At 42.1% G+C, this 26,356-nt stretch overlaps 1 protein-coding gene across 2 annotated transcripts in view; it reads left to right on the forward strand.

Annotated features, from left to right (window-relative positions):
- The window catches only part of MINDY4B (MINDY family member 4B), a 312,806-nt gene that overhangs the window by 204,093 nt on the left and 82,357 nt on the right, over nt 1-26,356 (forward strand). For both annotated transcript variants that reach the window (XM_085633533.1, XM_085633534.1), the window contains exons 6-7: nt 9,808-9,902; nt 10,698-10,863. In XM_085633533.1, the coding sequence (XP_085489659.1) occupies nt 9,808-9,902; nt 10,698-10,863 (261 nt within the window). The remainder of the gene's footprint in view (nt 1-9,807; nt 9,903-10,697; nt 10,864-26,356) is intronic.

Genomic DNA, 26,356 nt, shown 5'->3' on the forward strand with positions numbered 1-26,356 from the left:
CACTATGTGTCTAGGGACATGGATCCCCGACTACAGACTTTACCAGTACATCTATGGGCACAAGGCCCTACGGATGTTGGCTGCATGAACATTACACCATACCGAGTCACATTGAAAGCAGGAGTGGTACTACCACGAATGCGACAATACAAGTTACCGCATGATGCTGTAGTGGCTTTGCTGAAAATCATTGATGAGCTAATTGCCCAGGGAGTAGTTGTAGAAACAGACTCCAATGTATGTAATTCACCGATAATTCCGATTCTTAAACGAACTGATCCTACTGCCCCACCAGTATACCGATTGGTTATTGATTTGCGTGAACTAAACAAGTGCATTGTACCACAATTTCCTGTGGTCCCTGATATATCATCATTATTGACAGCAATTGATTCCGAAGCAACATTCTTTACTGTAATTGATCTCAAGAATGCCTTTTTTAGCGTCCCAATAGATCCGGAAAGCCAATATTTGTTCGGATTCAGTTTAAATGGGCGCAGCTTTAAATTCTCACGCGCTCCCCAAGGATTCACAGAAAGCCCCAGCATCTACAGCCAAGCACTGAAACGAGAACTTGACAGTATCCACATGCCAGTCAATACTGCACTGCTTCAATATGTCGATGATCTGCTGATCACCGCGAGAAGCGAACCTGAATGTGAAAAGGCTTCTCTGACAGTTCTACATTTTCTAGCGGACAAGGGGCACAAGGTGTCTCCTTCTAAGCTGCAATTCTGTGTCCAGCGAGTTATTTATCTTGGTCACTCGCTGTCCAAGGAGGGAAGGCAGCTTACACCAGATCGCATCCAGTTAATTGCTAACATGTCAATACCCCAGACACAAAAGGAGGTGCGGGCTTTCATAGGCCTCACTTCATATTGTAGGCAGTGGATCCCTCAGTACGCATTTCTAGCAAAACCACTCATTCAGTTAACCACACAGGAGGCAGCCACATCGACTGTTCTCCCTTGGACTCAGGAACATACACAAGCTTTTGAAAGCCTAAAGGAAGCTCTATGTCAAGCACCTGTTTTAGCAACACCATGTTATAGCAAACATTTTACACTCTTTGTTACAGAACGCGAAGGTACTGCCTTGTCAGTACTCACTCAGGATCAAGCAGGATCACGCAAACCATGTGCTTATTTTTCCAGTACATTAGATCCCGTAGCTCAGGCTTTGCCTGCATGCCTGAAATCAGTGGCAGCGACAGCTTTAGCAATCAGACAAAGCGATGCCATAGTATTAGGACATCCATTGACAGTACAAGTACCACATGCAGTAGAGGTTCTTGTGAACCGAACACAAACACAACACTTGACCATAGCAAGACTTACCGGTTATGAACTGACATTGTTTCAACCACACATAGAGATCCGACGGTGTAATACATTGAATCCTGCTACACTATTACCTGTAATTGGAACAGACCCACTAGCTCATGATTGTGTTGAAATCATTGAAATAAAGACGAAACCTAGACAAGACTTGACAGACGTTCCATTGTTAGATCCAGACCTGACGTTGTATGTAGACGGATCGTGCATGAGAACAAGTACAGGAGATTTAGTGGCCGCGTATGCAGTCACAACAGACACTAAAGTTATTGAGACAAATTGTATTGATACTTTGTCAGCCCAAGCAGCAGAACTTATTGCTCTAACACAAGCCTGTATTCAAGCCACAAATAAGAAAGTTAATGTATACACTGACTCACGTTATGCATTCGGAGTTGTACACGACTTCGGCGTGCTGTGGCGAGAGAGAGGTTATTTAACCTCCCATGGTGCCCACATTCAGCACGGACCCCTCATTCATGCCTTGTTAGATGCAATACATCTACCCACTGCTATATCGATTATGAAATGTAAAGCACACACGAAGGTTACTGATACCATTTCTCAAGGCAATGATTTAGCTGACAGAACAGCTAAACAGACTGCTCAGAATCGCACATTAGACATGACAAAGCCAATAGTTCAGGCACCAACACAGTGTATGACGATTAAGGATCCCGCACTTGACGTAATTGACATACAGACACATGCTACTGCAGAAGAATTAAAGAAATGGACTGAACTAGGAGGGATCCAGACAGATCAGGGATGGATGACGAAGGAGAAATCTGTATGGTTTCTTCCTGACTCTATGGTCCAAGCCATTATAGCTACAATTCACAGCCCGGCGCATTTAGGAGAAAAAGCTATGCTAGATAGCATTCAACACATTTGGTTCAATAAACATTTACGAGCAGCAGCTAAACAAAAGGTCCGTACCTGTATGATATGTTGTCAGTTCAACCCGGGAAAAAGTGTTCCCGTAGAACAGGGTGGATTCCAGACTCCTGATCATCCTTTTGAAGTGCTCCAAATGGATTATATCCAGATGGAACGATGTCGAGGATTCAAATATGTTCTTGTAGTTGTCTGCGCTCTCTCCCGATGGACTGAGGCGTACCCAGTATCAGATTACACGGCCCCGACTACTGCCAAACAGTTAGTTCGAGAATTCTTCCCACGGTACGGGCTACCACGTGTTGTATATTCAGATAACGGCCAGCCTTTCTCATCCGAATTAATGAAACATGTCTCACTTTTGTTGGGATATCAGTGGAAATTCCACTGTGTCCGACACCCCGAGGCAGCAGGTCTCGTGGAACGACATAATCAAATTCTGAAAATCAGACTGTCTAAAATATGTAAGGAGAAAGGTGTTGACTGGATAGTAGCCTTACCAGTTGCACTATTTTACATAAGAATGGTAGCACACTCTCGAACAGGGCTATCCCCGTATGAGGTGATCTTCGGAAGACCACCAAATATGTGGGGGACGCCTATACCACGTAAAATAACTGATGTTAATTGTAATATGCTGACAGATTACTTGGCTTCCTTGATGTCTGCACTACAATCTTGTCGTTCACAGGTAGCTGCAGCTTTTCCTGACAACACCGAGGTGAAACCCCATGACGTTGCTCCGGGGGATCTGGTGTTTGTGAGGAATTTCGATCGGAAAACCCAATTGGAGCCCAGGTGGAAAGAACCGAAGCTAGTCCTGCTGACCACAAGAACAGCCGTGAAAGTTGAGGGGCGCAAAGGATGGGTACATTCCAGCCACGTTAAGAAATTTCATGGACTATCCTCGGATATAGACACTGTGCCCTGCACTCCCTCACAGACTGATTCAAAACTTCCCTTTGTTGAAAACAATGACTCTCAGAACTATAAATTAAAACTTAGGCCCAAACAGTCGAGCAATTTGATTGTTTAAGTCCTCTCCAAGGTGAAGCGGTTGAATTGTCTCTGACATGTATCCCTTGGACCTGAGTAGAGAAAATACCAGAGAAATGTTGAAACGACAGGCGTATTGTAAATCACTGCGTAGCTACTGTGTGAGGACATTATTAATTCTGTTTTCATTGAGTGTTTTAATAATCATTACGAGTATGATTTTGCACATATATCATCCTATTTCTAGACATGTTTATAATATTACTGCTGAACATTCTTTTAGTGACCTACCGCCACATGAATTATCTTATAGACTTGCGCTGCGCAATAACACCTTCATTAGTATGTTACATCATTCCCATCAGACTAGCAATGCCACAAATTGTTGGGTGTGTGGCCGACTCCCTCCCTATCAGAATAACAAAGGAGTTCTGCCTTTCTTTCCACATCCGTTCACACACAATGGCTCCTGTGGAGCATGGTTTAGTTTATTAAATTCCATAGACCCAGACACAGCAGTTTATCAACAACATTGGATATGGGGAAATCTGAATCTAGTTTTATTCAAAGTCTGTCACCCTAATAAGGAGGGTCACCCCAGTAGAACAGGAACTGATTTAGAAAATGAAGTGTATAAATTAGGTAATTTTACGCCTAATCTTATGATTTTGAATGTCAAATCCGAAGTTGAACTAATTCTGCCCACTATGTCAGTATTTCCAGTTAAGGGTGAATTATGTGTGAGAAAAGTTGGTTCCATACATATGGGCCATAGCCAATGCGTTACTACAATAGAATATAGTGATCAAGGTAAATCTTCATTTAGAGCTTCTCGCCATTCTTACTTTATATGTGGTCAGACGGCATATATGCGTCTGCCTCTAGATTGGGATGGTACCTGTTACATAGCATTCCTTTTGCCACCTGTTTTCCTAGCTCCCCCTGATTATTATCGAAATGTTCATTTGGTACACAAAAGAGAGCGTAGAGATCTCCCAGTTGTCGATTATACTGAGACGGCATGGGACAAGTATGTAGATTTCAATAAAGGTATCTTTCCCTATATCGGTACAATATCAAATAGTAAGCTGATACGCAGACTCACCAAGACTCTTGAAGCTGTAGTAAACGAGACTATAGCCGCCCTAGGCAATCTGACAGAGGAACAATCAGTGATGAGAATTGTTGTTCTCCAGAATCGTCTTGTCCTTGACGTCATCCTGGCCGATAGGGGCGGAGCTTGCAGGGTCATCGGATCCAGCTGCTGCATATTCATACCAGAAAATTCGCCATCTGTATATAAAGCTATAACACGCCTTCATAAGATTGTAAGCCAGATACACGAGAATCCAGGCACTTGGACGTGGTCCGGGTGGTTTTGGAGTGTGATATCAGCCTGGGGATGGAGAGTTCTATCCTTCCTAGGTATTGGCCTTCTTATGCTCTTCAGTTGTTGTTTATGCCTGCAATGTGGACCAGCGATTTGTGGTCTGTGTGCCACATCATGCATTCCATATCACAGTTCTCGTTCAAAATGCCGGAAGAAGAAGGAAGAAGAAATGATGCTCCATGAGCAAATCGATGGAATGATGAAGATTGATATCTCTTGAAGGGCAAGTAGGGGACAAGGAGGGAATGTGGAAATGTGGATTTTCCTGATCAGTTATGTCCCCTATCTTGGACCCCAACGGTTCTATATGCATGTTACAAGTACATGTATGTTCTCTCCAGTTCCAGTTTCTGAGACGCAAACATATGTGTGTCTACCGTCGGCATGTTCTCTGTCAGATCCGCCATCTATGGGCTGGATATTCGATTCCTAAGTATGAAAGGCCACCGACTTTATATGGCTAAGTTACTCCATTTTTACAGTTCAGGCAAGTAGGCCCGATTCTGTCCTCAAAGCCTTTCCCTGCTCTCTGTCTCTGACAGTTTCAGCTTGAGCTCGCATCTGTATCCATGAACTTTGTCCTACTCTCTGTGCAGCTAACGGTGCCTGCCTCGGCCAGTTTTCGCCTGACTGCCAAGAAGCTGTATTTCACCTTCGAATTATCTATTTTGCTCTTCAGCCAATGCATTCCTGTCTAGTGATTTAGGTAAACATTTCCTTTAGCTCACAAGCAAAGGACTCAGTCTTTCCGTCCTCCTGCAAGTGATTCATAGCCCTGTTGCCATGGAAAGTTTTCTGCCCCTCGCATCTCATATAGGCACTTAGACGCTTGTACACGCACACACAGTTAGTATAGAATAGATTCTGTCCGAGAGTCCTTCCTTGTGGATAACATAGTTCTCTAAACATAGGATGTTAGATATGATTTGGGATTAGGTTGACTTGACCCCCCAGACTTCTCGTCTCCACATGTAGAGCTAAATGTCAAGTCCCCTTCACCCCCTAGTTGCACGTCAATCACACGTCATACTGCTGCGCGCGCATCTATGTTAAGTATTATCGTATAGATCCACCTATGTAAGATAACCAGAGCCAATCATGTTTCTTTTTGCTCCTTATTACGCCTAGTTTCGATTACGTATCACTATGTTAATTTATCTTATCAATTGTTACGCCTTTTTGCATTTGTTTCATTGTAAATGTATGACCTATAAAAGTTACTTCTTGTCAATAAAGTATTGTACTTCACTTCCTGAACCCTCGTGGTGACGGAACCTGAAGGCCGCGACTCGAGTCGGCCATTTTTGATGGAATAAAGCCCATTTAGAAAAACTCTTATACCACGGATTCTGCCTCTTGTTATTCTGAGCTATTTTACTTTATTTTAAGATTCCGTATGAAATTCAGTCCGGTAAAGAAGATTTTATTTACCACAAACCCACTCAGACGATTCAATCGGTTCGATAATGTTTTCATCCAACAAATCTTTAAGCATTTCTTTGAGTTCGTCTCTAATATTGATAGGAACACCCCTTAATTTTTGCTTAACGGGCAGGGCGTTGTCTTTCAACACTATTTTATGTGTGAAGTTCTTCAGTTTACCTAACCTATCACAGAATACTTTATCATATTTTTTAACCAATCTCTTTTCCCTATCTAAATTTTCCATGTCAACATTAAGTGTGGCTATTTTACCCATAAGAGAATCGTCACACAGTGAAACTGGATTTTCAGCACGTGGGTTAAGGGTTACACCCAACTTCCACTGGTCACGCCATCCAAGGACATTAACCCCTTTTATAGCTATATACAATTTGATAACTGAACTTCTTCCTCCAAAGTGCAGTGGAACCCTGAAAAAACCTTCCATTTCAATTTTTGAACCATCAAAACTTTCAGCATATACGTCAGATTGCTGTAATTCATTGTAATCACATACATTCTTCAACCTTTCATTGAAATATTGTGCAGTTATGATAGTCCATGGCGAACCTGAATCCACCATGAGATCTACATCCACTCCACAAATCTGAAACAAACATTTAGGAGAACTCATGTTTTCTTTCCCTGTACCATACTGTAATATAGACACAACATGCCCTCTGTTGTAATCTTGAATATCATTTACACTAGTAACTTTGTAACTGTCTGAGCTGCTGGGAGTCGAGGTGCGTGTGTAATTATTATAACGTCTGTCTCTGCACACATTGCTGAAATGTCCTTTCCTACCACAAATTTTACATTCTCTAAATATCGCAGGACATCCTTGGAAAGAAGCAATATGAGCTCTGCTTCCACATCTATAACATGCAATGACATTAGACGATGGTTCATATTTTTTACTGACACCAAATTTAGATTGAGATTTTCCTTGCTGCGTATCAGGTTTAGGTTCATTCTTTGGTTTGACCACACAAATGTCCTCTTCTGTAGACTGTTTGTTGGGATTAGAACTAACCACCACCATCCATTTTTCTGAAAGCTCAGTGGATTTCGCTACAGCGATTGCTTCATCCAAACTGGGATTACCCATGACCCATAACTTCTCCTGAGTTTTTTTGTTCTTGACATGGACAATAATCTGATCGCGAATCATTTCATCCGTCATATTTCCAAAGTTGCAATGTAAACTCAAAGACCTCAAAGAAGTTAAAAAATCATCGAAGGATTCGACATCCTTTTGAGACCTTGTGTAAAATTTAAATCTGTTTACTGCGATATTTGAAGTAGGTTTAAATCTTTTCTCAAGTCTAGTTAGAGCTTCCACATATGTATTCATGTTGTCACCTTCACCCAATTGTGGTACTATCTGGGGTAGCGCCCTAAAAATTTCTTGTCCTTCAGAACCCAAACAGTGCAGCAAAATGCTCTTTTTCCTCTCTGCACCCATACGCTCCCCATCAATAGCCTTCATGTATGTAAAGAACTCCTCTTTCCATCTCGGCCAAGGAATAGGAGGGTCACCTTTTTTTTGTAAAAATTTATCTGGTGCTTCAAATTGCATGTTGTCTTAAATAAAATGGTAATGTGATATTGACACAACCCAACTGGCTTAGAAGCAAACAGGTTTAAAATACAAATTTAGTTACCAAAGTATATAATCACTCACTCATTTCACGTTTTGAAATCAATTTGTATTAAAAAAAAAATGTCAAATACCAAAAGTATTCATGCCCGATGGCCTCCGAATGTAATTGTTCCGTTGCGCGTAATAATTCTTAACGCGTTCTTGAAGTACAAGTGTTTCCGTAAGAAGACTGATGGTTGCTATGCCAACCTCTAAAATGGCCGCTGTGCGTCACACGTACTCACGTTAGCGCGATGATGTCAAGCGCTAAAGTCCCGAATGCTCATTCCCGTCGTAGGCAGGATTCGAAGAAGTCGAAGGTTGAATTCCGAGGATTCTTTGCAGGTGAGTGTGTTAGCGAAGGATTTCAAAAAAATGCCGGTACTCCACTATGTAGAGTCTTAACTCACCGCTAACACCTTGGTCGACCTCCGAAAAATGCACAATTTGGACACGCCACACACCGCACCAGATGCGACCAGAAAACGATAATCAGACGAGGCTCTGCTTTATAAATAATATCTCCGTTAGAAAATACTCCTCGTGGGTTACACTCCGCTCCCGTGCTGCTTGAAGGCAGGAGTAATAGTCGTCGCCAATATTAAAATCCAACAGATCCAAGGACTCTTTAAATATGAAGCTTTATTCCAGCACGGCTACATGCATCCATATCAGTTGAAGGACAGATACAACTGCCTCAACCAAGTGGAATGCTACATCAAGAAAGTTCTGAAAGAACTTAGAACCCCAAGCAAAGATACACATGTCGCATGCATTTAAAGACACAATAACCTAAATGTCAAAACAGCATTTAAACTACAACACAGAATGTAACAGTCTGTCAGGCTCAGCAAAGGTCAGTCTGACAGACACTCTTTATTTTCAGGTCAGGCAGCCAGGAGCTAGACATGCGCTAAATGTTCAGGCTCCAGGCTACCTGAGCTGAACTTTGCTGGGCTGAAGAAGTCACAGCTCCTGTGGGAGTGGCATCTTCAGCCTGACAAAGCACCTCAACGCCCTCCCACTTGTGACAAGGGAGAGTGTCACTGATTGCCTCGAACCTTGGCAAATCAATTCTAAGCCCTACAGTGCCCATGGTTGAGTGTCAATCACTGACACCTTGTCACAGAATGGGGAGGGGTCAGTAGTCTCACTCACCCCACTGCACTCTGTGACGAGTGAGGAACTGCTGCCTTCCCTCATTGGCTGCTCTAACATCAGCCAATGATTAAGGCTTGGGCCTGCTGCCTTGGTCAGCCAGTGAGGAAAGCCAGCCTTCCCAGCCCTCATGGGATCTCCGAGGCACTGCTGCGCAGGTATGATTTTATTTTAAATGTTTGTTGCATGAATATATGGGAGCGAGTGTTGTAAAATGATGTGTGTGTGTGTTGGTGTGTGCATGTGTGAATACATGAGTGTAAGTGAAAGTTTACTTGTACGTTTGTGCCTCGACCGCCCCCCCCCCCGCTAATAGTACAGGCTGCCTCTGTGATGGAATGCCCTTTTGCCATTGCCTTTCCATCACGATTTTCAAATTCACACAATGTGTATCTTGTGATTTGCAGTGACAAATGTGAGTTGAAATTAAAATTTGTGCAATGCTAATTAACTATCTGAATTTTGGAACCGAGCTATGCTAACTTTGAAAATATAAATTACATTCACGTATTTGGTCCAGAGGCTTGAAAGGCTATTTTGAGTGATTTATTCATAATGTTAGTAAATTATATGTAAATTATGTCTGGCTTAAATGCGCATGCACATATTTGGGTCACAAAAACAACATCATTTTTTGCCACAGGGACTCCTGCAAGTTGATCAATGAATACACATGGTCAAATAAACTGATGAGAATAATGTGGATTGTTTCATTATTTTCTTAAAAGAACTCCCCTTTGTATGTTCATTCTTCTTCTAATTTAATTTTAAGCTATGCATGAACTTTTCACATCAACACTTCTTGCAAATTTGCGCTTCTTTTACCTTTTGTGAAAATGTCCATATTACTCATCTGTTGTCAGAGTAGGAGCTTTTAAGGGCACAATTATCCTTTATGAAACAGCCTCTTTATAATTGAGGGAATCTTACTCTATACTATGTTTGCATTTATGTTGTTCTAGGGAGGTGCAAGAGCAGTTCAGATGGCGGTTCAGGCAAACATCATCAAGTACTTGCTGTTTGTCAAAAACAATGAGCTACATGGTCATCTTCATAGGTAAGCTAATAACTCTCTTGAAAGGAGTTGCAGTGTGATGGATGTTGAATTTTCATAAATGATGTAAGATGCTTCCTGACGTTCAATAATAGCGCCTTTTTTAATTAAATATATTTTCAATTGCAATAATATCCCATACAAACCAAAGGCTTGGCATATGTATATGTTATGTGAAAAACGTGCATGTTAATTTAGAGTTTTGTTGGTGGAATTTCCATCTCCTAATTTGGATGATCTGCTTCCCTCGCTATATCACCAGAGTGGAATCCACCATGGCCGTTGTGGTTTCTCCATTACATTGGATGTCAGCAGCTAGCTCTCTTCGAGCTGAGGGACAGTATTTCGCTTGTCATCGCACCTAATGATACAAAAAGTAGCCTACTTCAGTGCCAGAACTGTTTTTTTCACTTTATTTAGCCTTAACAATTTTTGTAGCTTTCATATGTTTTTTGTAACTGATTTTAAAACTGCACAGTATTTCACAATATAATTGTTTGGAAGCTCTTAATTGTCAATCGAATATTATTTTTTTTGTCATTTAACAACTTGTAAAATACAACTCTCTGTTCTGTGCATGTGATAGCCTTCTATCATTTCAAACCTTTCTGCTCCTTACTCTTACAATCACAAACCCAGGCACTCACTCATCCCTCCATCTTTTGACTTCTTATATTCATCCACTCACCCAGCCACACAACAACACACACCAACTTAATCAAGAATAAGAAACACTTTGGCGCATGAAATGGCTGGAGCAATTGGTTTTGCCAATGCTTGTTTTTTTCTTGCATGCAGCTTATGTGAAGTCAGTCAAAAGGAGCAGGCAAAAGCCCTTGCAGCATCACTGACAGACATTTTATGGACAGCTGGAGAAGGTCAACAGTCAACGGTCTGTCTCGTCACCACTGAGTCACACTTCGCTCAATGCCCAAACTACAAAATGGATCATTTCACAGAAAAGGTGAGGAAGCTGCAAAACATAAAACAATACATTTTCAGATACTTGAGAAACACCTTACATGGGTTCATATTTGTGTTGGAGTAGAAATGCAGAATTTCATAAAGGTGTGCTTTGTATGTTTTAGTGAGTAGAACTGAATCACTAATGTTTAACAAAGTAGCTTGCCTGGACATATTGCTTCTTTCATATACCCTGCACAATGCAAATTGACTCTTTCAAATACTATGACACTTATATGATTTGTGGTTTCACAGTTCTGTTTTTACCTGTATGTTTGATGCGTGGGGTTATCATATTTGTTTTAGGGCACACAGACTAGGGCACACACAATGCCTTAAATGTCATTGAAGAGGTGAGCCTTAAAAGGGAGCAGCCTAAGAAGTATATCTAATAAGCCACCACAAGAAGTATGACCCATGCAACTAGGGTCCAGGCTAGTAAATGGGAGACACAGAACTTCCCCCTTACAAATTCATAAACAGATCTTAAGCAGCCGGATACAAGATATCTACTAAACAATTTATAGAGCATGATTATCCTAGACCATAAGCAATAAAACATTTACAAAAGTAAATTTAAACAAAACAGTATCTTAGGCCAATGGTAAATAATGACAGTATCAACCATGCAGCTTCCTCCTTGTGTCACAAAGGAGATTTCTGGTGACGTTCACTCAATCAATCAGGGGAATTGTAAACGCTCTACTCACCCGTGAGGGTCTCAAGGCGCTGAAGGGGGTGGGGGGTGGGGGGGGGGGGGGGGACATAGATCTGTTTAGCCGAAGAGCCAGGTCTTGAGCGTCTTCCTGAAGGTGGTCAGGCAGGGGGCGCGTCTGATGTCTGTCGGTAGCTCATTCCAGGTCTTGGTTGCAATGTGAGAGAAGGATCTTCTGCCTGCTCTGGCTCTGTGGATGTGCGGGGTTTCGGCCATTGTGAGGTTGGAAGATCGGAGGTTTCTTTTGGGTACGTGGAAGTTGATTCTGTTGTTGAGATATTTAGGTTCGTTGTTGTGTAGGCATTTGTAGGCGTGTGTAAGGATTTTGAAGGTGACTCTTTTCTCCACGGGGAGCTAGTGAAGTCTTCGTAGGTGCTGGCTGATTTGTTTGTGCCGGGGGATGCCGAGGATGAGTCTGGCAGCGGTGTTCTGAATTGTCTGGAGTTTGGGGAGTAGGGACTTGCTGATGCCAGCGTAGAGTGCGTTTCCATAGTCCAGTCTGCTGGTGATGAGTGCATGGGTGACTGTCTTCTTTGACTCGGGGGGGATCCACTTGAAGGTCTTGCGGAGGATGCAGAGGGTGTTGAAGCGGCTGGAGGTGACGGCATTGACCTGTCAGTTCATGGTGAGTGATGAGTTGAGTACGATGCTGAGGTTCTTGGTGTGGTCTGAGGGGGTAGGTGGGCTTCCAAGGGCAGTCGGCCACCAGGTGCGGTCCCATGCTGAAGGGGTGGTACAGAGGACAAGGACTTCTGTCTTCTCGGCGTTGAGTTTCAGGCAGTTGTTGGTCATCCAGACTGCGACGTCATGTATTCCTTTCTTGAAGTTGAGTTTGACGATGGTGGGGCCTTTGGTGAGGAGGAGGATGAGTTGGGTGTTGTCAGCGTATGATATGATTTTGAGGCCATGTTGTCAGACGATGGCTGCGAGGGGGGCCATGTAGATATTGAAAAGGGTCGGGCTCAGTGATGACCCCGTTGCATTGTAAGTTCAGTGTCTGATACTCTACAAAAGACAAAAGCAGTGTGGCCCAATTAGGGCCCTCAAGGGCACTGGCTCAGTGTCTGTTTTTTTGTTCAACTCTGGCAGTCACCAGCGTATTTAGAGCACTGGACGTACATCCCTGAGGCTCTAGAAATCTCCACAGACTCTTACTTCCCACTTGGTGGTGGAAAATTTATAGCTGCTTGCTGTGTCTGATATAAGGTTTGGCGGACAGAGTACCATTCATCAGGGTGGTGGCAGACATTACTCATGCCACCCGGATGGAATACCATCTACCTACATTTAGAGATGACTGACATACCAGTGGTCATCTCTTTACATTGAAGAGAACCGCCGTCACTGTGGATCCTTTCTATGTAAAGAAAGGCTGATGGATTTCAGCTGTCGGTTTTGAAGGCCATTTTCCAAACATTTACCAAGATTTTGTTTTTACAAAAAAACTCACAAAGCAGAAGTTTGTTTCCAGAAAAAAAAAATTATGATCCTCATGCCTGCTAGTTTTTTATCATAGGAAGGTGTTTATGATTGTTTTTTTCCTGTCATTCTCTGAAAGGTTTTTCCTGAAGGTGGCGATATGAAAAAATAAACATTGCATTGTCCAGCCTATATTGGGCGGGAAGTGTAACACCCTTGCTCTGATGGCCATATTCCATCAGGCAGTCAGATGACGTTTTTCATTGACAAGCAAACAGGGGCTCCTAAGGAAAATGTAATGTCTGCCAATGTATAAAAATCAAATAGCAACTTACCTTACCGCCACCGTATATCTCCTCTGCACCAGGACTCCTTTGGTGCCGAACAGGAACCAGGAAGCAACCAGGGTCCAGTGCAATGGAGTGTTGTGATTGGTTAGCACTACGGCTGTCCTAACCAATCACAACGCTGCAATGCAGTGTTGTGATTGGTTAGCACTAAGGCTTTCTGACCAATCACAATGCTGCAATGCAGTGTTGTTATTGGTCTGAGCTCCATGGTTCGCTACTCGGACGGTGACAGGGGGCCTGGGCATGTTCACCACACAGGCTCTAATGCAGCGTGTATGGAGAACATGTGAAGTGCGCATGACTGTTTTGGATGGCCCCAGATGGTGGGCCAGTCATTGGGCACTTGGAGTGGGCAAACCACTCCTCCAATCCCCTGCTCCGAGAGCAGAGCAGCCCCGCCGGCAAAGCAACATGGAAACATAAAATGATAATATCTTTGCTATTATCATTTTATGTTTCCTTTAGTGACATTGCTTAAAAGCAGTGGGGCGATGCTCCTCCGCCTCAGCAGAGGAGCCGCCACTGCTGTCGTGCTCGCAGGAGAGTATCCAGTCCGCCAAACTCTAAATCAGGTCCCAAGTGTGACAAAAGAATTATGAATTATGTAACAATCTTAAATGCAATGGTGCAGAAAATACCAATGTGTCTTTCATTTTCAGGCTGCATATTTGCAGACTCTTATTATTGTTATGAATTCATGTCATGCTCTCATATGTGCTGGGGAGAATTACTGTGACTGTTTGGGCACAAATCACCTGCCCAGAACATCACTTATGGGCTTCACCAGTGGTAGGCAGTGCTGTAAAATGTTACAATAAAATACAACACAATAAATATGGCATGATTAGATTCCAGGAGACAGACTGCCCACTCTTCCACCAGGGAGCACATCCAGTTTCTTCTGCTGGGTACATTTCCTACCAGCACATGACAGAGGCTATAGCAAGAATAAAAGACAAAAGATAATGGGTAAGGACCTTGTATGAAATATTGGCACTCAGTTCAATCAGAATAATTAGAATGCTTGAACAAACTAATTTTGTTAGCTTATAATCTATGTTCAGCAAAACTGGCATGGAGATGGCAGAGACTGTGGGAAAATCTGTTTTCCTTTTTCGGTGAGATGAAAGGGGAATGCCCATATGCTGTTATGTGTTAACAGCTGTTAATTGCACTTCTCTTCATTACCACCCTTGCCTTTGGCTACCACCCAAACCCTGTTTGGGTTCTTAGCAGATAACATGGAAATCACATCAGTGTGGTGGATTGCTGTTGTTGTGTGCTGTATGCCTACAATTCTTGGATGGTTTGTGTATTTCAACTTAATGCATGGGAACAGATATTCTGAGTTACACTTGGAAAACAATCTGTTCTGAGTAATTAGGAAGCAACAAAGCAATGAATTGAAATGCTTAATCATTTCAAGCTACATATTATTACTATGGACACATTTCAGTTCATCACTTTTTAGCTCATCTGAGTACTTTTTGAGATGGGACTCTTGAGTGTCCTTGCTGCAGTTTTTCTGTTCCTACTGATGAGTCTGGGAGCATATAAATTAACCTCTTAGACTAAGGGCCAGCTTTAGAATTTCATGGACTGGGTGCTCTGTTACAAACATGACTGTTTAGAGTTGGGCAGACTGTCAGCTTTCCATTGACAGTGCCTAGTTGGCTGAGAAGGAAAGCTTACTCCGACAGCCTGATGGAGTTCAAGTCACTGGAGTGGGAGCATCACACCTCCAGCCCTATTTAAGGCTGATGATCTCATATACATTTTTCTGTCTGTCACTGCGTGGGAGAACCAGAATAAAATAATGACCTCACACCCAGGAATAAAGCTCCCTGGGAGTGAGGTCTTTAGCTATTTTTTAACAAGAAACAAACTCTTCAAGAGTTTGTTTTTGGAAAACAAAATGCTTAGTGCATAGCCGTCAAATCTGACAGTGACCGTCCACCAAACCTTTTGGTACCTTCAGAGGAAAACCTGTGAAATCGTTTCCTCTGAAGGTACGGATATCACTGCCGGACCAGCGGTGATCTCTAAATATGGCGGTCCATTATCCATTAGAGTGGCAAATGCTATGTCCTCCCTCACCCTGATGAACAAAGTAAAAACATCTAATCTGTAAATTAGGCCCTAAATTGGTATCACCTCTTCTAGTCTTACATTAAGGTTTAAGTTCCAGGAATGTTCTAACATTCACCCATTTGTGTGTCTCCAATCCACAGTCAAGCAGGATTTGGAACTGATTTAGGAGCGACTACAGCTTCTATCAATCATTCTACCATTATCCCAAGCTTCTTCCATTAAACCCAATTTAATCAGTATCAGGCAATTGATTTTTTACCGCTTGACCTTCTATTTTATGCATACCAGAATGAAGAACTAGGTCCCTTTGTTGTACACTGGGAATGTTCAAGCAAATGATGAAGGAGGAAAAACAGACACTGATCACTAATTGTCCTCGTAAGCACATCAAGTATTGCAAAGGGCCTAATAATTTCTTCTTCGGGTCTATGAGATAAGAGGCAGAAACACATAATTTAAGAAAAGGTTTCCTTATCTTAGCAGCATAGGGCCATATGTAGGTAAAACGTGTTTTGCGATTCTCTAATTGCAATTTTTAGGGAATCGCAATTATAGAATTGTAAAACGCAATGTAGGTAGGATTAGCAAAATATTTTGAGATTCCCACCTATTCCTTATTTGCGAATCCCAAATTGAGATTCGCAAATAAGGAATACCTTGCCATTCATTCCTATGGGCTAGAAGGCCCATAGGAATGAATAGGAAGACATTCTCAATTTGCGATTCCCAATTAGAGAATCGCAAATTGAGAATGCAATTTCAAGGTTGCAAGGGTGTCAATAGGACACCCTTTTGCACCCCTGAAATAAACATATGTGCACATGTGGCGCACATAAATGCGCTAAGGGCATGTATGTGCGCCACATGGCACTTTGAAAAATGCAAAAAAGTGCATTTTTCAAAGATATCGCAAATTACCACCAACCTAAAGTTGGTGGTAATATGCGATTCCTTAAGCCAAATTCGCACAATTTGGGTGCTTCCTACATTGCATTTAAGGAATCGCAATCTGGGATTCCTTAAATGCATTAGCAAAATAAGGAATCGCAAATTTTGCGATTCCTTATTTTGCGTGTGGGTTTTTGTGTGCTACATAGCACACTGCCCAAATTGCGATCGCAAACGCTGAACTTCGGCGAATTTCAGCATTTGCGATCGCAATTTGGCTTCCTACATATGGCCCATAGTTATTAATGCGTTCTCATTGGCACTTGTCAAGACAACCCAGGATGTCATGTGTTCCTGCTTGGTTGAGCTGAAATCTCAGAAACCCATATTTTACCGAATAAGTCAGTTATTCAGGTACACAGAGCCATGATGTCTTAATTCTGTGTTTAAAGCAACTGAAGCCCTTCCCTTTCACCACCTGTGTCATTGAGGCATCTATGAAACGCTATTGCCTTAAACAGCTTTTATACTGTATATGAAGAAACATTTTGTTCCAAATCATTTTGTAGTACATGGTAATCATATTTGTTTAATGGCTTCTTCACATCAGGCCTTCGGTTTTATGCTGACAAGAGTTTAATCAACATTGATTAGGTCAACATTGATGATGTTATCCACATAGATTAAGATGTCATCCACATAGATTAACAGTGTTGGGGTTTGAAAACTAATTTAGGGCCTGACAGTGTACTCTTTTAAAACTCAGAAAATAAATCAGATCTGTAAAGGAAGAATAGTTGTGACAGGAGGACATATATCTGTGTTGGACCATTTGCAATCTTGATTGACTTGAACTGCACCCCACCCTTACCCATACTCATTCTGTAATCCAGAGCAGGCGCCACATCATAAAGTGAGTATGTGGCATGCTAATTTAAGGCACATGCTCTGTCATGGTCTTGGGCCTTTTGCAGCCTTGAATAGTTGAAGAACTGGAGCAGCGATATGTTACCACCTTAGGCACTACTAAATAGTTGTTTGTCACTGGAACTTTAAAGGAATGTGCTACTTTTGCCTCAAATTTTAGGAGCATTTATTGACATCTCTAAAGAGACTACAGAACACAGTATAACACATTAGTATTATGCAAAGCATAATATCAACACAACAGAAACAACATAGCGCAAAACAACAAAGTATAGTGTAACACAACAGTCACAATACAAGACAACGAAATACAATGCAATGTAGCAACAACGAAAAAAAAAAATAGAACTAAAACCTATCTCAACAACAAATAGCAACATAATAACACAAAATAACAAAAAACAAGACAACAGAACACAGGAACACAAAAGAGTGCCAACATCATGCACAACAACAGCTCCATTTCACAACAGCACAACGATGTGCTACAAAACACAACACAACAAAATAGGACAAAGGTATTAACACAACAGTTTACAGTGCCATACCATGCCAACAGGACAATAACATAATCCTCTCATTATGCAACTGCAGTTCTGTTGTTTGGTGTTGGAGTATTATTTTGCTGAATTAGCTGTCTTTTTATGTTGTGCTGGTTTGTTCGGGTTTTGTATTGTTTATTTGTGTTTTGTGTCTTCTTTACACTCATTTTGTTGTTGTTTTCTTCATGCATTTAACCTCATCGCTGCTTATGACGGAGTGGTTCCGTCATGCGCTTCGGTCGCGCTGTGCGCATGACGGAACCACTCCGTCAGCGAACCTTCAGCACGGCGCGGTTAATAGTTTTGATTTGTTGTTGTGTTATTATTGCGTGCAGTGTTGGTATGTTGAGGTTTGTTGTTGTGCTGAACTGTGTCGATTATGGAGTGTTATGGTACTATGGTGTCATGGTGTTGTGATGCATTCTGTCTGCCTTAATATACACAATATGTTAGACTCTACCACCTCCAATAATCTGCTTTCATAATAGGGTGGTTATAGGTATTTTCCCTAAGAACTGACTAACTTGTCACCAGGGAAATGTAATAAAATCAGTCAAAAATGATTTGTGATCTGATCCCAGGTCTCTTATCAGTGGTAGTAGAGTTCTGATCCGCACAATGAAAAGCAAATCGGCAGAAAAGTCAAACAAGCATTCTCAACACAATTAGGTCTGGCTTTAAAGTAATTTTGTATGGTAATGTGAAACATAATAAGTAAATAGCATGGGAATGTGTTGGAACTAGCCCTTTTTGCGTGTTTATCCCCAAACGTTTTGGATTCTTCTTGTATTTTTTTCTGACCTGTTTTCGTTGGTTTTATGACTCTGGGCACTTTACGACTGCTGATCAGTGCTTAAGTGCATGTGCTCTCGCCTGTAAACTAGGTAAGCTTGGTCTACAACTGTTTGGCATAATTCATTTACCAGTAAGTCCCTTGTATAGTGGTATACTATCTACACAGGGCCTGTAAATTAAATGCAAGTAGTGGGCCTGCAGCGCTGCTTACACCACCCACAGAAGTAGCCTTTTAAACCTGTTTCAGGTCTCTGCAGGGCCTGCTTGTGCAGTTTACTGCCACAGTGACGTAGCACTTAAAATGTTTTTCAAGTCTGAAACTCCCCTTTTACTACATATCGGTCACCCCTAAGGTGGGCCCTAGGTAGCCCTATGGGCAGGGTGCTGTGTACGTAAAAGGTAGGATATGTGCCTTTGTTGTTTGGTATGTCCTGGTAGTGACAAACAGCATATTTGGTTTCTCACTGCTGTGAGGCTGCTCCTCTCATAAGTTTGCATTGGGAATTTCCTGATATGTGTGTTCAGTGGTAATTTCTGAAATGAAAGGGGTAGCTTGGTAATGTTTGGTATGTTTGGAATAGTGGTGATAAATCCTGCTTATACGTGACAGCGGGTTTGTTATTACTATTTTAGAAATGCGACTTTTACAAGTGGGCATTTCTGTGTGCCTATGACTCTTTGTGACCGGTTTGGTTGTGTATTCAATGTCTTGTTTAGACTGACAAGAGCTGGGGATGTGCATTTACTGTAGACAGTCACAAGGGGGTTGAGGTGTGTCCTGCCTTTCCTGGGTGACTCATAATTGGGCTGCATTTAGAGTCGTGGAGGAGTTGTCACCTGCACCACAATTGGGCTGGGCCTGCCTTTCACAATGCTGTCTCCTCCCCCTGCAGTGTGTCTTGAGCCATGGTTGTGGATTGAATGGGGGTGTTGTGCACTTATAAAAGTTGGTTGAAGTGTCCCCAGAACAAGGACTTTGGGAGTATAAGTACAGGGGCTGTGACTCCATGATGGGAGACACTGTGTGGGACTTGTAATCAGATGCAGCTAGCTAAACAGACAGTACCTGGCCAAAAGGAACTGTGACGCTGCCAGGAGGAACGCCAATTTGGACAACTGGCTTGGGGGACTAACCTGCCCCTTGCTCGGTGGCTGAAGGGACTGCCACTCTGCCAAGTGACCCTGTGTGCTGGCCTGCCTGTGCCTTGTTCTGTGCCTCAGTGTTCTCCAGCGACTGGGTGGTGTCTCCCACTCCCTGCTTTAACTTCAAGTCTACTTCCAGAAGGAGAAGTGCGTGGAGAGCGCCTCACTGGGGATTGGCTTTTGGCCCAAAGGAGAAGCACGTGGTGTGTGATCTCCTAGGATAAGCATACAACACCAACAGTGCCACAACTGACCAATCCTTTCAAATTCACTAAATTCGTGACTGCTTTAATCAATAAAGGCGGCACCATTTATTTTATGTTTTTGGAGTATAAAAGTTATCATACAAAATACTGTTGTATCATACATATGAAATAATCTGTTTTTTAGGTTTATGCTCTTGGACATTTGAAAATAAGAACTAGCATTTTGTATTGTATTGTTTATATTGTTTTTTGTCTTGTATATGTTTCTAATTTGCTTTACAATTACTGTGATTGTATCCACTGTTGTATTGTGATTTTTGTTGGTGAATGGGTAAAATATCTATGATTTAATTTTTCATTTGTTCCTTTGTGTAAAACAACAGTATTTTGTATGATGACTTTTTATACTCAAAGGAAATAAAAAATAGATGGTGTATTTCTTTTTTGATTAAAGTGGTCACGACAGAAGTGAATTTGAAAGGATTGGTCGGTTGTGGCACTGTTGGTGTTGTATACTTTTCTGGTGGCTCAGCCTGACTGACTTTAGGAGCCCAACCCCTTTGTTTGGTAGAACTCCTAGGATAAGCAGCATGTGCTTTTCTCCCAGTGACCAACGCGTGTCAGGCGCTGGGTTGGATCGGTAGTGAGGAGATCTCGGTGGGGATCACGGTGCATTGCTTGCTCCTTGCACCTTTCTCAGCAAGTGCAAAAACTGCCACTGCACTAAAGAAGCCTGCCGGGTAGGGTACAGGAGAATACCAGCGTGTGCGTGTCCCCTGTGTACAGCTTGCATCTCTAAAGCTGTGCCGCATGTTCGCGGGTGACTCTGGTTTCGCTGGGGGTGAACTCCTGCATCCCACTGGTGGGCCGGGAGGGCCTGGAGTGTCCCAGACTTGTCCCAACATGAGAGTGGTCTTCTTTAGCTGGTTGGGATGGTTTGGCAATTCTGGAACCGCACTGTGCGTTCACAGGCGACTCTGTTCCATCTCCGGCATTTCCCTGCGTAGGGTACCCAGCGAGGTCTCCCCTCTTCTCCTGGCCTTGTGTGTGTTTCCCGGTGGGGCTAACTATGGAGGCATCAGTTTCCCTTTACTAGTACATGGGGTAAGCCTCTGTGGAGGTTCCCTGGGTTGCCTGCATTACCGTACAATGAGAAATAGGTGCACAGAATTTCCTGTGCCTTAGATTCTCTGGTGAATGCAATTCTTGTCATGAGATCCCTAACCACCATATTATACCTAATATGAGTCCAGATGCACTGCACCCTAGGTTCGAATGGGAAATCTTTTGTGATTCATGCCTGTATTGGCAATTGTGATGATGATTGATGGAGGTTACTACTACATTTTATTCCCTGATGAAGTAATGCATATTGTTTGTGATGCAGCATTATCAGGATAGCGAGTAACCTCTTAATAATTTTGGCACAGTGCTTAGGATTTACATGTTCTGGTCATAATCTGCTACTTTTTGTGCCCTGATGTTATAATGTATGTTGGTTTACATTGCCAGGATTTGCAAAACATGCCCAACCTTAATGATCCATGTGGTAATATGCTGCATTTTATGCCCTGATGTTAGGATGTATGTTGTTATGCCTTGTATTTGTCAGGATAACGGCATCACCTTATGTGTGCAGTGATGGGGTGGTTTTATAACGTGTGCAATCTATGAGTATTTACCCCATTGCACTACCTATGCTGTTATTATCATTGCCTATTGGCAAGGTGATTGTGTGATCTATGTGATGTCATGACAATTGCCTGGTTGGCAAAGTGATTTATGTGATTGTGGTCTAATGTGTTTTATGTATAAAACAAAGGATATTTTTACATGACCTTGTGTGGAGTCTCTTTTTGTGGTGTGCCTAGTGTGTCACTGGTGTGTGTGTGTGCGTGTGCATGTGTGTGTGTGTGTGTGTGTGTGTTACGCAAATGCTTTATATGTTGCGTCTGTGATAAGCCTGACTGCTCTGCCAAGCTACCAAGGGGATGAGCAGGGATTATTCTGGGTGTGTTACTCCCTTACCCTGACTAGAGTGGTGGGTTCTGCCTGGCTTAGGTGCATTCCCTAGCCAACCAGAAACACCATTGCTAACAAAATCAATATGTATTTGTGTGGAATTACAGAATTGTAGAATAATAGTTGTGTAGATTAGGTCAGGTGACTTTGCACTTTTAAGCCTGACTTAAAAATGTATGTGGTTAATGACTGCATCTGTGCTACTACCAGAAAAAAAACCCATAAAGGATATAATTATCTAGGACACTTTAATAGCATTACAGCTTCATGAGTTTGCCCCTGAAAGTTAAACCTCAGTCAGATGAATACATAAACATGGAGGGCAAGCACTTTTTTGTGGAAGCACAAACGTCTACCTCATCAAAACATGTATTCCTGGCTGCTAACATGTGGGCGGAGCCAAAGACCCACTCCTGGTGATTCTCACATAATGGTCTGGCAACAGCTGCACTGTCAAATCAGACCATAAAAAGAAGCACAGCTGTTCACTGAGGCTTTTTTTTATTTAAGACCATAAGGCTGCAAAGTATTCAATTGTGCTTCCACCTGCATGGAGTCATGATGGTAACATCACAAAATAAAATGATGGATGGAGTGTTGAAACCTTTCAAACACTCAACCCCAGTCACAGATCTGGGTTTAATCTATTGTAATTTTGCTAGCCATGTCACCCCAGTTTGGACCTCGCCATATGCTATTCAGTCTTGACCCAGCTCCCCATGGGAACAGTCCAGCCCGAACTACCAAGCCAGGTCCTCCCTGAACCCGTAACAAGCATTCCTGGCACCGGTTTTGGAGCATCACCCCTCATCAGCCAGGCTAGCTCAAATCCAGTGTTGCAGCAAACAAGGAACCCACATCTGAGCATATTAAGATCATTGTCTGCCACCCTGTCTTTTAAGTAACAGATATTTAGTCAAAGGCTTCTGGTCACAGTCGAGCAGTTCGATTATGTCCATATTCCTATGGTCAGTGTATAAGCCTTTCATAAATATTGGGCTTAAAATGCTTCCATGTCAAGACCCTGCTATCACAGCACTGAAAGCAGCTTGTTAGACAACAGGGTCCAAATAGGTCGCTGAAATGGCTGGGTTCACTTAAAAGCCCCTTTAGGGTCACAGGCTATCAAGTACATCACCTCAACTACCAGATAAGTAACGGAGGTAACACTGACCTCAAATTTTCAAGCAAGAATCTTTTTTACAGGCAGTCCAGGCAATCTTGAGATATTGCCAGATTGGGCAGGCATATGTTGTGACCATTAAAGCTTGGAATTCAAGCAATCTGATGATTCTTGGTAGATATTACAGCATTTAGCTGGTAAGAAAGGAAAGCCTTGGTTATCACCTCAGAGTAACTCTTGATACATTTTCTACTGTGATTCTATCATCTTTTTATGACCACATAACAGAGAATAGCATTAGATAGACATCGTTTTGCTTTCCTGCAGAGGGCTATCAGCAATTTGTTCAAATTTAAGCTATCATACTTGGGCGTTGGAGGTTGATTAAGGGCTAATGATTGCTTAAACATTGCCCTTTGTGATCTTTTAGTTGCAACAAATAATTAAATGCTTTGGGGATCTTTGACTGCATCCAAGTCAAGTCCAGAAAAACTTATTGTAGATCTTTGGTCGACATTGACAAAAGCATTTCCCTCCAGCAAACAGATACTATTAACCTCAATTTTTGCCTTTGATGCACAGGCCATAGCATAAGGCAATAACCTATTCTTACACAGATATTGTTAATGATCACTTTCCATCTAAGATTTATTTTATAACCTTGGGCTTTTTAATAAAATTCCAGGTCACTGACATACATTGCAATGAGAGCCTCATTCACAAAGAATAGGTGTAGGGCAGCACTGAAGGTAATTTTACTGCGCTGCCCTACTATAATTCGAAAGGGCAGGAATGCACCATATTTACAAGATACGGTGCATTCCTGTCCTTTCAGCCAGTGCCGGAGCACAATTTGTAGCCGAGCGCCAATGCAGGCACCCTGGCACCATGGTGCAAGGGTGTCTGTGTTGTTGGCATGATTATTTTTGTGCAGGAAAGGGCACCTTCCTGCACAAAAACAATTATGAGAGGCGTTTTCCTCCTTCTATGTGTGATGCAGAATGCTGCACATGTGGAAAGAGTTAAAAACAAGGAGAAATTAAAGCATTTCTCCTTGTTATGCCTGCTCAGGGGATGCATAAGTTTTGGTGCTGCCCATGTTTCTCTGATGTTGTCAATCTGGGGCAGTGTCAAAATCCATGGGTGTTGTGCAGAAACACCCACAGCAATGCCCATGGAGCGCCTTCTTGACTCAGAGTAAGGCAAGGCAGTGCTTTGCGCTGCCTTGCCTTATTCCAATATATAAGGCCATGTAAAGCCATGTAGGGTGGCTTTGCGCTGCCTCTTAGAAATAATTAGGCTTTCCTGTTCTCAGTTTCTATTTTTGGTAAATTCTGGTGGGGTTTTTTCAGTGTTTTCAAGTGATTTTAATACCTTAAGAAAACAGTGGTTATCAGTGGTTACACGTTTGTGCCATTAAAACAACAGAAACAGTGTTTTTCCGGTATTTATGGAATGTTTTGCTTTTATTATTGCTTGCTTTCTGCACTGATAGTGCATGGTATATAGACCATGTATGTACAGTGTATATGAGGTCCACTCTCAAGGAGATGTTTCTCACCAATTATGCTGAACACTTGTCAGGCAAGGGTGTTGGCAGACTCTAGATTTTTTTATTATGTCCACTACATCAGTTATGTTTTCTTGTAAAATTCTAAGCATACAGTAGAGTGTATTTTTTTTCACATCACTATCAATATGCGACGAAAGATCCTCAGATTTCTTGCCTTTGGCATCATCACTCAGCAAAAGTTCTGTAAACGGTTGCCACATGGTTAATATAGTATTCACAGCCCCTTGTACTGAGAACCATCAGCTAAGTGACACAGTTGGGATGACTCTTGCTTTGATGCCACACAAAGCACAAAATGAGAAGTATTTGCTTTTTAGTTCCCGTACATAACAAAACCGTGCACCAGATGGACTAAAAAGTCAAAAGCATTCTTCATTAACTGAAGACTGTAAATATGCTTTCAGCATACCATCTACCAAGTGGCATCCTACAGGGAAGCACTTCAGCTCAGGTATCGATTTTGACAGACCATCACACACATTTTTCATAAATGTAGCTGGATCACTGCAAATATAAACAATGTAACGCCAATCTTTGTTAAACTTGGAAAGAACCTTTCTGCAGCAGCATTCCAAGTGACATTGCATTTCATGTTTTCCAGAAGTCTGGTGTCATGTTTTCACCACTATCCCAGATGCTTTGTGATAGCACTCTTTTCACATATACTTATCACTATACCTTGCATTAAATGTTTAAAGACTGAGGTGTTGGCCATTCACCTACTATCAATACTGACTCACTAGAAACTGGGGGCTGGTGTATTAAGGGTTTTACCCATTCTCTGTGGGTAAATGTGATAGTACATATTGGGAAAGATTCTTATGAACCAGCCATTTTACCTATCAGTGAAAGAATTAAAATCAGCCAAAATATCAAGTATTATTTTGAGATTTCCTGATTCTCTACGGTTTATAACATAATTAAACAAGACCTAAACATGCTTCTAAACCCTGCATCTTTAGATCAAAGACCACAAAACTGTAAAAAGCAAAAGGAAGAAGAAACAATATTTTAGTGACATCCATAAACAACAAAACATAAGCGGAAAAATGTTAGCCCAGATTTTTTTGTATTGGCCCCTTCAGGAAGAAAAAAAATGACTCCTTCACTCTCCTTTTCCTTTCTTTGAATGGCATTTAGTTTGTGGTTGTGCAGGTGTTTTTTCAGTGTTTATATGTTTACACTGATGAAGGCTATTTCCCTTTCCATGGGGTTTTATCAGTTATTATAGGTTTAAACCTAAAACCAGAGAGCCTACATATAATTGAGAGGCCTGCATCACCGGAGTCATTAAAAGTGACGCTCTGGTAGAGCAGACCTCTTGTAAATTACCCCCCTGAGTTATTACAGACTGTTAGCAATGGGTTTGTCTACTGTGAGATCTGGTACTCCTTAAAACTCCCATTTGGAGATCAACAAATTACACAGCAAAGCTGTTCTACAGGCTTTATTTAGAGAAAGGAGCGGCCCTGCCTTTCTATGACTGACCTGGATCAGTCCTTGGACCCGCTTCTTGTGCCTGAGGCTTCATCCTCTACTCCACGCTCTCCATCTGCACTCTCTCTCCAGCTCCTCTGAGCCAATAAACAGGTGCCTAAGCCCTGCCATCCTTGGAATTACCTGGACCAGTTCTTCAAACGGCCAAGGTGCTCACTGACCCAGTTCCTGCCCCTGAGGCTTCCGCCTCTGCACCAACCTCT

Source organism: Triturus cristatus, chromosome 11 (genome assembly GCF_964204655.1).
Source record: "Triturus cristatus chromosome 11, aTriCri1.1, whole genome shotgun sequence".
NCBI lineage: Eukaryota > Metazoa > Chordata > Amphibia > Caudata > Salamandridae > Triturus > Triturus cristatus.